We start from the raw sequence: 15,616 nt of genomic DNA, 5'->3' as shown, positions 1-15,616 counted from the left end.
GACATGTAAGGTTTTTTTTCCTTTTTCTTCAGTATTAAATATGTAAGGGATAGCTATTTTTTCCCCCTAGATTTTTAAAGACCGAGACAGCTATTCTTCTTGCAGTGACACCAACCACCATCTGCAAGTCATTATCCTGCAAAGAAAGAGCAATGAAACATGTTTCATCACAAAGTGTTACTGCTGGTTTTGCTCTGAACTGGATTAGGGATCAGCCAGTCCACTCTGTCCTAGCAACCGTGAATGGAGGAACACCTTCCTCCACTCCAGCAGCTAGAGAAGAGGACATCTGTCTATGCTTTCAGGACCACAGGAGGTGTTTTCTCTTATTTTCAGGATCTACAAGCTTAACTCTTCCAAACCAACTTTTTTTTTTTTTAATACAAGTCTTTGTCATAAGAATTAAGACACAATAAAAAAAACGGTTTTTAAAAGTTCAGCCAAACCCCACTCTTTGCTCACTTAAGGCTTTCATTTCTTCCATTAGAATGCTTATTCTCTAAGAAGCCCTCCAGCAAGCACATCAAAATCTGGTATTTCTAAGCCCACAAAAATTGTAACAGCTAATATATTAAACTTTACGGCACATTTTTTTCTATAAAACAACAAAAAAAATCATAATTCTAATTGTCCCTTATTAGGGACTGTAGAACTTGGAAAAAGTTCCAGTAATCTGCTACAACAAAATTGGTGTTTTGAGATGTCATTTGGCTGTGAATCAGCAGCCCACATAACTTACTTGTACTTCTCATTGATGTTGGAAATCCTCCAGGCATTGTTCATATCAAAACCCATCCGCTCCACTTCATTTTTAAATCTTGAAGTTACATGTTCTCCTGGGTATCAAAAGCAGAGAGAGAAAATAAATGCAAAATCAGTAGTAAGAGTCTTACCTTTCAAAATAGTTAGAGAAAAACATCACTGCACTCATTAAAAACTGGGGAAAAAAAAAAAAAGAATAGTCCAAAAACACAATCTACATTTCAGAATCCTATTCTGAAAATCCATATCGGGAGAACCACAGCTTGTACTGTGGTCAAGTCTCCAGAAATGTCAAAGTCCATCAAGGACTTTTTTTCTGAAATGACCAGCTTCTGTAAATTCGTATAAGAAAGAATAACGCTGCAGACCGGAACCAAGTACATCAGCAAAAGCAATTTAGATCCATCAGCAGTCTTAGTGGGAAAACGCTAGTAATTTCTCTTTTCTGAAGTTCAGAAGAATTTTGTATCAAAGACAAGGTGAAGCTCTGGACTGACCAATACTTGGAAGGGGTAATATATGGAATGTGGTCTGGAACTTGGGTGATCTCCATTTAGTATGCAATTTCAGCCACAGGTTTCCTGTATGACTGTAGGAAAGCCCTGTAATTTAACCTTCATCTCAGTTTTCCATCTGTAAATTGGACATTATTCCTCCACGAGTCATGTGGAGATATGAAGATAGATGCATAAATGATTGTTTGGCACGAATATCAGTCACAAGATCCTCACAAATTCCTGGATTAATATATTAAAGGAACTGGAATGAGCTCCATTTATTTCCTAAATGCTTTTTTAAAAGTATCAAAATACAACTGAAAAATATACAACGGCAATAAAGAATATTTATTCTGATAGACAGAAAGTCTAGAGAATTAGAAGGTACTCAATCAACATGTAGCAGAGAATAACGTACAAAATTTCCAGGTTCAGAGCTGCAAAATGTGATAAATTTAATAAGCATGTGAGCACCACGAGATAAAAAGATTCTGAAAGTCTGTCCATTACTTGTCTCTTTAAATTACTGTATCATTAAATCACGAGGCAGAGCATCACCCAACAGGGGAAAAAAAACCTGTTGAAAAATTAATGCTTTAAATATTACATCTTTCCATTATATATTACAGAAAACTCCTAAAGTTTTTCAATACCCAAGACATATGTAGATACATATTTATGTCAAAGATGTAAATGTACATGTCTAAAACAATTTTTTATGTGATATTACAGAACAATGAGACATAAATATAGAGAAATAGGTAAATTAAGAATAAAGATAGCAGCCTAACTACAGGACTTAAATTAACTGTGAAAGAAAAGCTGTAATGTTATTCATTCCTACCGGTCAGATCATACACCGAAAATGGTACTTTGCAAATCCAGACATGCTTTACAACATGGACAATGTGCAAGAGATCTGCATAATGAGATTATTTTTCTTACTCTTTTTGAAAGGTAAAATGTGAGAATGACACTGTGTGCAAATGGAGAACATTCATTCTTGAAGGCACATGGCGGTAAAATCTACGGACCTGAGTGACCTTCATCACTTCTTCCCCTTACATTATGCCACTGGTACAACAGTACCATAAAAAAGAAATAGTTCTGCCTCCTGTCTCATGCATTTTCTGCAGAAGGCTAGTCTCAGTATTACACAGGCACTGTAGTTCTGCTCTACCTTCCCTATCACCAGATCAATTAGACTGGAGCTTGCCAACAATTTCCCGCTTCTCCCATGAACTCTGCATGAGCTTGAATTTATTATCTCCTAGCCACCTACTCAAATAGATCAGCTGCTCGAGTCCCTGTTTTACAAAAGCTGGAGAGATGGCAGCTCTGTGAGGAGCCCTTTGATCCTTTGTCAAGTGCAGAGGTGAAACTGGGACAATACATTCCAGCCAGACAACAACCGCTGTCATGTTCTTCCTTAGCAGTGACTTTTTATTTTTTAAAAAAAAATCCTTTTATTGGAACAGCAGCATGCTCTTGCAGCATGTGAGGATGGGGTTCATTATCAGGTGCTTTGAGGAATGGCCATTAAAACTCTGATACATGCTTAAGGATTTTTCTGGATAGCAAATGAGAATACTGGAACTATTCCCAGTCATCAATGCTGCAGACTGCTAGTGGGTTTTAAGAAAAACACATAGAACTATATGAAAATGAAATATTCTGTTTGATTTCTCCCTCTTAATTTTTTAGCTACTGTGCATGTCATGAAATCATACATTTTCCTCTGAGAAATTAAACCCTAGCCTTGCTAACATTTTGTCTGTTCCTCATGAAACACTGATATTTTAAGAGGCGTTTTGAGCCAAGATGGAAAATATTTTCGAAGCATCCCTATCAACTCTGAAAAGCAGAGAAAAAGCAAGCCATACATTCTGTGGACTTGTGCCTTCTGACTATAAAAGCTGATCTTGTGAGCCTCAGTTCATATCTCCCATTAAATATGCTGATAACAATTTACAGTTTTTCCCTAGAAGTTGATACTTAGGTAGATTTTGAAGCAATTTAGTATTTTGGTCTGTATCGACCAAATATTGGGCTCCTTGGATGTAAAAAAATAAATTATGTCTTCGGACTCACTTCTTCAATTACATAATTACATTCCCATAGATTTATTTCAACTAGAATTCAACTCTTAAAAGGAGAATGCCTACCACCAGAAAAAAGCAAGCTACAGGGAAGAAAAAGTTACTACGTTAAAAAAAAGTTGATAGGCACACCTACAAGGAAAAAAATTGATTGCTAGAAGTTAATTAAAAGTTAAATGCTGCTTCTCATCCTAACCTCGTGTTAGGGTGAAGCTCATCTGTTTCAGTGAGGAAAAGGACTAGAAGGAGACTTCGCAATCCACCTACATGTCTGCTACCTTCCAGCTCCTGAATTTAAATAGGAGGGAAAAGACCTGGGTTTCACATTCTGCTCTGAGGATTTGTTTGCCTTTTTTCAGTAACTACTAACATAAGTACAGCAACAGGAACCAGAAACACAGAGCACCTCCTCCTACTTGCACACTACCTGTTGACTGCTCCTCCTGAGGCACCAAAGAGATTATAGTCTTTGGTCAGCCCCAGACCAGCTTCAGTAATAAGGACAGAATCACACTAACATTCCTCAACCTCGTAACTGGGACACTTTTCCCAGCAAGGTGAGTCATGAGTGAAATGTGAGTGGAGAGGGCCTGGAACTCAGATGTCCTTATATTCAAACAAGTGCTATAAACACCAGCATCCCAATTTTTGGCTTTCATTTACTTGTGGGCTTCTAAAACTTTCCAGCAAGGGTGGTATTTCACTAAAATAGGTCGTTGTCTTGCAGCTGTGAATGAACCTCAGGAGCAGCTCAGGGACTTCCTTCTCCTTCACCTCCTGCTCTTCAACATCCATGTTGAAGACCACTGCTCTAGGCAATTACAGAAACGTGGGCACAATCATTACGAAACGTTTTAGATTGAAAGTTGCTGCCACAGTGAACAAATCATTATTAGTATCATACATGACTGATTAAACTAAATCCACCACAGTAATTTCCTCAGGATGTTCAGGTACTGCTTTGCATATTGACCCCAAAGTAGCTCCTTGGTTCAGCCAGAACAAAACTCAGTGCGGCAGACATGCAAGACATTAAAGGACACTTTGCTGTAAGTGAAGGTGTAAATTACCACATAAGGTATATTCACCAGCTAGTGAAGAAGTGCAAGAACTTATGTACAAAAAATATTTCCATACTGGAATATTCCAGGTTCAGTTTACAACAGCACAGACTGAATTTGTTTGTAACTTTTTTTTCTAAGTTCTGGATTTCAGCAGTTACCAGTCAATGCATTTGTGATGATCCCCGAAGTGTCTGCACGTACCTGGCCGACACAAATCCCCGTGCTGTTCCTTTTCACTAGCATATACCTCCATACACCAAGCGTGATAGGCAAATGAGAAAAGGTCTTCTATCTTCGAAGGAGGGCGGATGGCATTGTTCAGTCGCTTAAGCCAATCTTGACACTGCTCAAAAGTAGAAAACTGACACCTGTCCCAGAAACAAACATTTACTGATTAACTTTCAGTAAAAGATGCCAGACTATAAGATCTGACAGGCTATGAAAACATCTGTGGAAGCAAAAAGTGAGAACATCTTAGTGATAACTTAGTTGTGCTTCCATGTACGTTCTAATGGATAGTAAAAATGAAACCTTTGGATATTAGTAAAGAAATACACACTTCGGAAGCAATGTTCTGTGACTGTGAATAAACCAGCAGCGTGCCCTACTAGTCATGAATGATGAAGCCATTTATGCATACATTCATTATAAAAACCAAGGACAGCATCACCGAGTTTGGTCTGCAAGTTTCACACAATCAAATACAGGAATGTGTTCCAGGGACTTGCTGACTGGTGGTCTCACATGGAAACTCACAAAACCATCACATACATTATAATCTATGCATCGTATTCCCGTAAACAAGAACACATTTTTCATCAGACACAGGAGAAATATCTATTTGATTAATATACTTCATTTGAGAATAATGAGGACAAACTCCAGTATCTGAAATCTTACATTATTCCCCTATCTCACATGTTAAGATTCTCCTTCTGGCCTTGGTGGGAAGCACAATGTTTTTGAAAGTGAGCTTTGCCTAACATTACAGACTAACAACAACAGCTAGTGAGAACATTCCTTGCACAGGAGAAACTAATCTTCAGAGCAGTGTATTAAAGTTACATTAGCTTGTCTTTTCAAAGAGGATTCCTGGACCCTTTAGGATAAAAGGATGGAAGAAAGATCGGTGATTTATTTTGCTCTGACAGATTTCTTCAAGATTTTATCATTATAAAATATTCACCAAGTATTTACATTCAGCCCGGTCTGTGTTCTACTGCATTCATAGTTAATGACAGCATCTGTATTCTCTAAGGGCAGGATTTATTACCCTTACCTGCAAATATCTTCAAGTCAGTCAGTGGAAGGAAAAAGACATGTTCGACTCACGAAACGTGTCTAAATAGCTGTGAGGAACTGCAGCCTGGAGGTCTTTATTTCCCATCACTGACTATAAAGCAAGCCGAGACTACCAGCTTAGATGAGATAATTCTCTATTAAATATCCAGAGTCAGACAAGATCCCATTTTCTTTCTAAATTCTTTTAAAGTTAGTGTTGCAAATAACAAGCACTATCTTCACTTGGGCCCTATTATTCAAAACACACATTTCATGAACTACCTTGTTCATGAAAAAGAACATGAACATGTTCTAAATCCAGTATCTCAACCCCACACTTCATGATCTTCCAGCTGCCAGTGTCACCAAGTACTGATTCTCAGAGATGCAATTCTGAAGGGCAATTCATAAAGAAGGGCATAAATACAAATAATTTGTATTCATTCTACAATTGAAGACAAATAACAAATTAATGTAGAGAGGAAGGGTGACTTTTTTAAATGTCAAGAGCTACAAGTTAAGAGGAAGTTAAATATTTAATTCAAATTAAACTAAATATTACCTCTAAAGTAAAATCAGTCCTCATCAAAATACAGCATTTCAGGAAGCAGCTGGCCTGTTAAACATTCTGAGTGCTTAGATATGACTGGGGCTCATTTCATTATACAAAAGGTACTGCCAGCAAACATTTAATCAAAAAGAAATGTTCCTTTCTTGTTAATTAAAGTTTATAGATCAAAATTCATTTCTGCAGCAGAAAAGTAGGAAATAGCTGTAGCTCAGGCTCAGCAGCTCAGAGACTCCTGGGGCAGACTCTGAAGTCTGCTGAAGGACAGACATAAATAAGTGCTCCCTTCTACATGACGCTCTCTACTTCACTGGGTTATAGAGTGGGTTGCAGACCCGGCTTTACCCTTCTTTTCCAAAAGGCTACTATGTCTTAAGGACAGCAAGTGTACCCTCATAGCTCTTAAAAATGCAGGGTGGCTGATGCTACCCCAGACTGAAGGTTTCACACTGAACTGCACAAACCCATCTTGTGCAGATGAACCTTAACCCTCCAAACCCCAAATCTTGATTAAACACTCTTCCAAGAAGTATGCGTTTCAGTGGTTTTATCTAGTTCTGCATCTTGTAACTAATTAAAGCAATACATTATAACTGATTGTAAGGCAGGGAAAACTCAGTGAGAATAAAATTAATTTCAGAATAAGATCAAGATTAGCCACTTAGGCTGAGGCCAAGGTTTGCTGCTACACTGTATCACAGCAAGCGAGAATGCAGACCCTCTTGCTCCCATCCTCTTTACAAAAATGCCCAGCTATCACACATGAAATCAGACAAAAGAAAATCTTTGAGGGAAAGCAAGTCCACTAAGGAAGAAAAACCATTTCCTTAAAACGTTACAGCTGTCCACAGCATATGGAAAGCAAAGTTACCCCCCATTCAACATTCAGCCTATTCATACCTTATAACCTTGCAGTCTTTGCAAGTCAAATGAAGTTGAAATATATCACGGCACTCAACACTTTCTATAAGCTGCAATGGAACCTGCAATTAAAAAGATTATATAATTTCATTTCAGACAGTACTAACACCGTAATTTCTTTGCATATCTCACAAGGGTTTATTATAGGACTACATGGAATGTGAAAAGACGGAGATAAAAACAAAGAAAAAGTAAGTATAGCTCCTTCAACAGCTCTGAAGTACAGCACCACGTATCAAGTAGTTTCAGCTCCACTACTGTATAGCCCAAAAACCTTAAGGGATCACATGAAAACAGCCGAGAAGACTGCAGCACTAGTGACAAATGTGAAGGCAGCAAAAGCAGCAGAAATGCACAAGCTCCCCTCTCATGGAAGCATTTTTCTCTCTCGTAGGTCCAAAATTTAGGGATCTTGGGAATATCATTTTAGCTGTTGGTGTCAAAAATGAACCACTAAGCAAGATCCCCCTTAACAGACTGCTGCAGTCTAAGTGCTTGTTGTATGGAAATATCCCCTATTTCCTCTTCAGGGAAAAACCAACACTCACGATCCAAGCAGCCATATTTAGAGTAATAATGCTGAATCATTCATTTTGAAAGGTGTAGTTACACGCACTTATGTTTTATGGCACATGTAACTAGCACAAGCTTGGACACGTAAGCACCTTTAAAGATAAGAAGAAACCACAAGATGAAAATATTAGTTTTCATTCATATTTTTGGACCTTTACCTGAGACAGGCAAATCTGTGTCATTAGCTTAAATGAATAAAAGTTAATATTTAACTACCTCATCATAAATGTCTAAATTCCAAACACAGAGTTTTAGCTACTGTAATAAACATAAAGTGTAAAACTGTTTGAATTGTTTATTAGATTATACTGAATATTACACAAGGCAACAAAACCTCTGCCATTGAGATCCTTCAATACAAAGGCTATCAGAGAAACATTCAAATGCTCTGTTACCTTCTTTTGCCATCAGAGGAGTATGATCCAGCAGTTTAAGTTCTGCCTTGGGGCTTACAAGATGTGGCTGTAAGACCCTGCTCTGCCAGTGCCTTTCCATATGACTCTGGGCAAGTCCTTGAAGGTCACCTCCAATCAAGGATCTGGGCTGAGGAATCAAGATAGCTTCTACTCAGGCACCACAAAGCTTAAAAAGTACCTGATTTCAGTGGCATGATAAAAGGAAAGGGAACTAAAAACAGCAGGCAAGGGCAAGAGGCGTCTCAGAAATATGAACCCCAAGAAAACTTACTTTGAGCATGAAGATGCCTAGTGAAAGCTAGTGGTAAATGCTGCGCCCAGGGGAGTGATCAACACTCCCGTGTCTCCTGGGAAGGCAGGCACACAGCTCCCAGCTACACCTCGTGTTTCCCTGCCAACTCAAAAGTCCAGAGTCCTTTTCTGAATGCGAAAGCATTGCCCAGAGCTCACAATCCCCAAAATACAACAGGCAGGTATTGTCTTAATACTCAAACTTTATCCTTGCCCCTGCCAGACCACAACCAAGAACAGTGCTGGACTCTCCTTAGCTGGAGAAAGTACTAACTCTCATCTCCCATGATCAGCAAGGCTGGTACAGGTAAGTTATTCTTTGTTCCATTAAAGAACAGAAAATTCATGCACAAGGAGACTTGACAGCCCAGTAGTTTGAATATTCAAATAAAGCTGGAACTTGAATTTTGGTCCATGTTTTCAGTATTATTACTGTTTTAAGATCTGCGATAGTCTGATATAAATTACCTAACTTAGCAACATGAAGGGGCACATGAAATGAGGATTCCCTCCTGCAAGATAAGCCCCCTCTTTATTTGCCATCCTTAAGCTCAACCTGACTGCAGAGAGTATTTAGATACCAACGTAACAGATATTTAAATGCATTACAGACAAGATCAGATGTACTGTTGCTATAAGTTAATGTTTTTATTTTAACTGCCAATTTCTTCCGTGCCTTCTCCTACTTGACTCTAGCCTGCAAGGTAAGTTGTTGTGATAGTTTTGTCTAATAAATTAAGGGACTGGAATGGACCTGACTGGAGAATCTTCCATTCTTTCTTCCCAACTGGACAGCCTCACATACACCCAATGAATTATTTAAATCTACCACTGACTCAGGTGACACCAACATGGAAAGTAAGGTACCTTTCCCCAGTTAAAAGAGTTAAGACTCTAGAAGACTTGCTTTTTTAGTCAAATGCAGCTTTTTCTGTTAATATTCTTTTTTTTTTTCAAGCCCGCTTTTATTGCAATTTTTCCCATGTCCATCTTCATTTAAGCAGTTCTTCACCTTGCTCCCTCCTCCTAGCAGTCTGGTTCTGGTTCCTCCTGCCTGCACTCTAATGACATACTAAGTATTCTTCTACTCCTGCATTGTTTTTAATTTTCTTCTTTCAAAGTCGCTCTTTGTTCTATGACCTTTCAATTTGCCCTCTGCTCAACAACCACTCTTTTTTCTCTTGACAGTCTACTTGCAGCTCACCATCTATTTCCTTAGAATCTGCCCATTTTTCTTCAGGGCAAACTTCCTATCAATCTTTTTAACTTTCTTTTCCGGTCATAAAAATCTGTCCTCTGATCCTCTTCAGTTTTCAATCTCCTTCCTGCCCATTATTCTTCTCCCAGTAAAATTCTATAAAATTATCTGCCTTCATTCCCCATTATTTCCCACTGATAACCTTCCATTTTCATTATGTTTTTCAGGCTGATGCATGCAGCAAGTCAGACACCCAGTGCAGTTAGCTTATTCTTGAAAGAGCCATCAATTCCATTTGCAGGCACTTCACCATGTAATAATGGCTATCGCAGTAAAGCAGTGGAGAAGCAGTAATTTTTGCTTTTATAAGAATAAACATGCATTGTTATCCAAGGCCAATCATATCGCATTATAGAGAGTACTAGAGCATCGTGCTCTTGCAGAATCTGTCTCTTAATTGTCTCTTCTTTAAATTTATCTCATTTTAAACAATAGCAACATTCTACAACACAAACTTTTTCCTTTTGAACATTTTTTATTATTATTTTAATTACTGGAACTGTCTGTTATCTAACAGCAGTACAAGATATATTTAGAGAAATATACCTCTGTAATTAGAAAAAGCACAAGTTGTGTTTATGCTGCTGAAACAACCCACCCATGGCTCAACCCTTGACCACAAAGCCAAGCAGTATGCAGTGGACCATGGCCAGGCTGCTCTAAGCCAGCCCTTTCACGAGGGACTATGCTATACACTCTACCCCGTGTACCACTTGGCCTGACTCTCTCCAGGATACCATGTGGCACCCAGGGGCCATGAGCTGTAATTAGTACTTTCTTCTTGTTTTCCCAGTTCTGAGTCTGAAATAATGTCAGGGTTATGTTACAGACTGGTTACTTTAAACAGCACAAGGCCAAGGCTACGTGCTGTACGTCCTGAAGCATGGTATAATAGGACACGTGGAGGAACTGAGGATGCAAGGTCAGCTCAGAAGGTCTTCAAGGACTCTCCCAAGTGGAGGGAGTCACATCCCTCCAGGTGTGATCTATTCATATAACCTACAAGGAGTACCTGAGGCAAATTTTGCTTTTAATTACAACTACACTTAGGTTTTGTCTTGAAGGCAATCATTTAGTCCCCCTTCTGCTTTCACAATTAACATGCAGGCAATGTGAACAACTTGAGCATCAGGAGCCGAGAATGAAACAAGGACTAAGCTACTGTTCAGCACAGACGAAGCACAGCTGTGCTGCATATGTAAGGAAATTACCAAACCAACCACTTTGCCATTAGAGGCCAAACAAGGGAAAGCTCATACTAAAACTCACCTAATCACCAAGACTGAAAGTCTCCCTCAGCTTGCCAGTGTGACTTTTTTTTTTACTGTGTCCAAAATCTACTATGTGAAAGAGGCTACATACAAGCCCATGGTTTCATAAACTACACTAAAATGTTCATTCTCTCATAAATGCAATGAGGTTACAGGGAGAAAAGTGTTTAGACAGAAACACCAGCTGCAAAGTTTGATTTTTCTTAAGGAAAGACAATCAATAGTGATCAGCCTGGGAACCAAACTTCCCATGTGCCCAGAGATCACTGTTGAGTCTGCGTTTTTATCCCATGGATAAATGTAAGTCAACACTTTTGAATGTCATAATCCCTTCAATTTATGCATGGTCTACTGGATCTTTTGTTTTTGCATTTAAAACACCATGTTCCTGTTACTACTGTGATCTAGGAAATTATCCATGGAAAAGATTTACGCATACAGCCGTTTTCTGCAGTGTTGCAATGTGAGCATTAGCAACTTTAAAATGTATTTATTTTCAAGCACAGGTGCAGCAAGTGATCCAGCAGCATTGTGCTACTTACTGAGGTTTCACAAGCATCATTTTGACAGCCAGTCTATTGAATTGTAAACAAAAAGAGAACAGTGAGGTAAAAAACCAAAGACCAGGAATCCATTTTGAACTGGGTTCCATTTCCTTCATGCAGTTGCCTTTACTAAGGGGCAAGTAGTTGACATGCATCCTGCTTTCTCTGGAGGACCATTTCTACCATGAGAATATCCCACCTACTTCAAGAGGAGATGCCTACACAGAACAGCTGCACATTCAGACACAGGGAATCAATTTGTTTTGCAAGTACTGTAATACAGGTATTTGCTAAGAATCCTCTTTCTTACACAAAAGCACTTCTCTCCGCTGAGGTGACAAGGTCATTAGTGTGGCTGGACTTAGGATAGTGATTCTTATGAAAATCATTCAAAATAATAAAAACCCAACTCCTAACATTAGTAAACATACATTTCTACAAAGGTCTTCTTACAGGTGTTTTCTGAACAGCTCTAGCTATATAAAAACAGTAGGAAAGAATCAAGATGAACTCAATCAAAAATTACTCGGTGAAGACTTAATTTAGAAAAATCACCATCTGATCAATAATTTTGATCAACGATAACCAAAGTGATTATTACTCCAAAATTTAACATTTTAAATATGGTTCCTAATTATTGCAACTATGTTCTATCCTTAAAGAGACTCCAAATCCTGTCTGCCTTGGATTCCAATACAGTTCAGACTATGTTACTAGTAATCTATATTCTGCTCTTCCTCATACACTATCTAATTGAATCTTTCTGGTTAATGATGGCATATGAAGCAGGACTAACAACCTTGGAGACATCAGACAGACCGAGAGGGCAGAATACTGGATATGAAATCAGGGAAGCAAAATTAACTTGGTAATACTGACAAAACTTTTATGGACTGTTTCCTGAACACAAACAAAGAATATTATTTAAGAAAACATCAATTCTTGTTACTGCTCAACAATATTAAACTGAAAATTCTTAAAAATTAATACCCCCAATTATCCTAAGGACAGATATGACAGTAAGTGCAGTACATGCATTAGTGGCTTCTCTAATAAAGTAACTCTCATTTATTCCTCAGAACAAACTCTCGATTTCTAGGGCTACTCTTGTTTCTCATGTCTCAGCAAGTTGTTTTTAAATATTCAGTCCTTTGTTTTGTCAATTCTAGTGTCAATTTCATACAACATTCAGATCTGAATTAAGAAAAAATCTAACAGTAAGTAATAGAATATATAGATTTATTGTAGCAGGCCCCTTGGCAGAACCCAGCCCCAGAATTCATGTTTGTATCACAAAGCAGCAAAGGAATCCTATAAAACACATGCCTCGTAACACATCTTTCTCTGTTGCCAGCAGCATGTAGAGATGCATCTGGCTGGACTGCACTCGAGGCATCCCAGCACCTAGCTGACCCCTGGCCACCATTCCGATGTGTGGTGGCACCTACCGCTTAACTTGTAGGCCTCCAGTTGTACTTCAGGATTGACTACGGAGTCAGAGAAGTGAAAAGTAAAGTTATGCTACCTCTGCATCTGCACATACTTCTATCATCTCCTTTGTAGGGTCAGCAGTGGAAGACAATAGCCCTTAAATTTCCAGTTAAATTTTTTGCCATAATTCTGAATAATTGCCATGTTCAGAAATAATACCTTTATTTGCTGAAAAACACCACATCATCATGAACTTCAGCACTTTAATGCTGTACACAGATGTTCACCAGCCTAGCAGACATGCCTATTCAGCCTACTACATAGATAATTCATGAACTAAAACAGCACTTGAAGTGATTAATAACTATGACACAGGCACATTTCAAAGTCTGGAGATAACATAACTATATGATTAGAGACAACATAAACCAGTAAAGATTGAGTTTCAGTTAGTACACAACATTTTTAGAGAGTTAATAATTCGGTTCTGACACAAAACAATCAAAAAACAATTTGAATTTAAGATCGACATGGCATCAAAAATTAAATTGGTTAGGTGCACAGGAGATCTCACTGATGTTCCCAACCACTGTGTCACTTGTGTCTCAGTCATGTATGTGTTGGACTCTTGCCAATTCTTGTATTTTGTTTCCCTTGCTTTTCTCAGCTTTGGAGTAACATGCAGTCTTGGTGTTTTACACTTAACTCACCACTGCATAGTTCAGGATTTGTGACTGACATGTGGCAGTTGTGAACTAGGTCAGGACTTGTCTTGACATAAGGAGACTAGTAAAAAGCCCATCATCAGGGGGGTGGAAGCTTTGATTCTTTGGATTTTATTTTACTGGGTTTATTACAGATATCCACAAAAGTACTTCTGTGCCATGTATAATGTCCTATCAAATTCTATATAGTTCACACATGGTATTACAACTAGCAAGACTAGTATACATCAGCATTATACTACTGCAAAGGACTATAAAATGTCCATTTATGTCTACAATCTTGAGTAGCTGGATACATAACAATTTTTAAGACTGCATACATAAGAGTAAAGCTCTTGAAAGAAATGGCAGGCATCTGAAGATGAGGTCCAATTCACAGATCTCTTACGTCAATATCCAACTCACAATATCCAACTTCAGGCATGTAACTTCAGTAGCTGGACCTACTTCCACCTTTTGAAGCTCCAAGCAAGGCACGAATCCAGCTTAGGTGCTCCAAACAGCTCTTTGGAAGACCTTTTGTTTCTCTACTGAGTATATATAGACATTAGGGAGAAAACATGGCTGACATAACCAGCTGTAAAAAGAACGTAAAGTTGAGTGATGTGAAGTTTCCTTATGAAGCCTGATTTTCAGAGGTGCTGAGTCATCTTTTGATACCTAAATACATATCTGTTCTCCCTGAAAAATGGGATTTTGACATCATAAAGAAATTTTTCATTACCACTAACCTTAAAAAGGCAGGATCACCGTACTCTTATCCTAAATTCTCTTATTTGGATTGCGTTCAGAATACCTGTATTACCATAGTAGCATGAATAACACTTACATTCACAACAGACTCCTTGAATTTGATGTGAAGCCTGTAATTAGATAGCGCAATGATGGCATCCTCTGCTCGTCCTACATACTCCGTACTCTCACCATGAAGTTCAATGAATGGGACCTTCAGAATGGGAATAAAAATCTTTCAGAAACCATTTACCAAATACGTACCTCCGGTAAGCATACACTCAAGCACACAATATCATAAAATCAAAATGAAACACTGCTGAGGATTCAGCCTAGCTATTACTGCTGAGAAGGAAAGTCTTGGGTAAGGTTGGTTCAGAGGTTAATTGTAGCCTTTTTAAAAAAATTATTCCTCATTTTCTCTTAATTTTCCTGAGTAGTAAGTGCTTGGTCAGGGAAAACAATGAATTTTAATGAAAAATCTGAGCAAAATATCCTCAACATTTTGGCAAGCAGTCTGACCAACCCCTTGGTTTATGCTCTCATTCCTTACTTAATGGAGAGTGACATTTCCATAATGTTATTAAAATCATCCTAAAGTAGGCAAAACATGTAAGATGAATAATCTTATATGCTGTTGGTCCCCAATATTCACTAAGCAAGCTCAGGCTAACCAGCTCAGACTGGATACTTAAATCCCACACAGATGAAGTCAGTTGGACAAATCATACTTTTTGCTTCATATTTCTCACTGCAAATATGAAAATGGACGACATACTGCTGTTTTATGAGTCAGAAAACCTGCAGTTGTATTATATCACACGTAGAAATTGCAAGTGTTTAATTAAAATGTGACTTAAGCCCAATTTAGCTGAGCTGGGTGAAAAGTGTATATGCTCAACTTGAAAATAACCTGGTTTTATACCAACTTAGCTTAAATCAATTAAAATATTTTCTATTAAAATGAAACAAACTACCTTTTCAGTTGATATAAGAGTGTCTACATGGATAAATCATTTGAACTAAACTGACTGCAAAAGGAGCTTTGGAAAATTATGAAACAAAAAAATATCTATTTTGTGCAACATAAGACTTTTGGCTTCTCAGTAACAAGAAGTAATGGTAGTATTTAACTAGCTTAGTATTATTCTTTTAAAAAACAAAGAGCTCTAAACTATGGAA

At 38.1% G+C, this 15,616-nt stretch overlaps 1 protein-coding gene across 16 annotated transcripts in view; it reads right to left on the bottom strand.

Moving 5' to 3' along the window:
• MTMR3 (myotubularin related protein 3) overlaps positions 1-15,616 on the bottom strand; it is an 85,642-nt gene that overhangs the window by 31,876 nt on the left and 38,150 nt on the right. For all 16 annotated transcript variants that reach the window (XM_074844604.1, XM_074844616.1, XM_074844617.1 and 13 more), the window contains 4 exons: positions 14,532-14,648; positions 7,172-7,254; positions 4,624-4,790; positions 740-836 (listed from right to left, as the gene is read on the bottom strand). In XM_074844604.1, coding sequence (XP_074700705.1) covers positions 740-836; positions 4,624-4,790; positions 7,172-7,254; positions 14,532-14,648 — 464 coding nt within the window. The remainder of the gene's footprint in view (positions 1-739; positions 837-4,623; positions 4,791-7,171; positions 7,255-14,531; positions 14,649-15,616) is intronic.

Source organism: Strix aluco, chromosome 18, assembly GCF_031877795.1.
Source record: "Strix aluco isolate bStrAlu1 chromosome 18, bStrAlu1.hap1, whole genome shotgun sequence".
NCBI lineage: Eukaryota > Metazoa > Chordata > Aves > Strigiformes > Strigidae > Strix > Strix aluco.
Note: the sequence above shows the minus strand (reverse complement) of the source record. Positions and strands in the feature narration are given on the sequence as shown.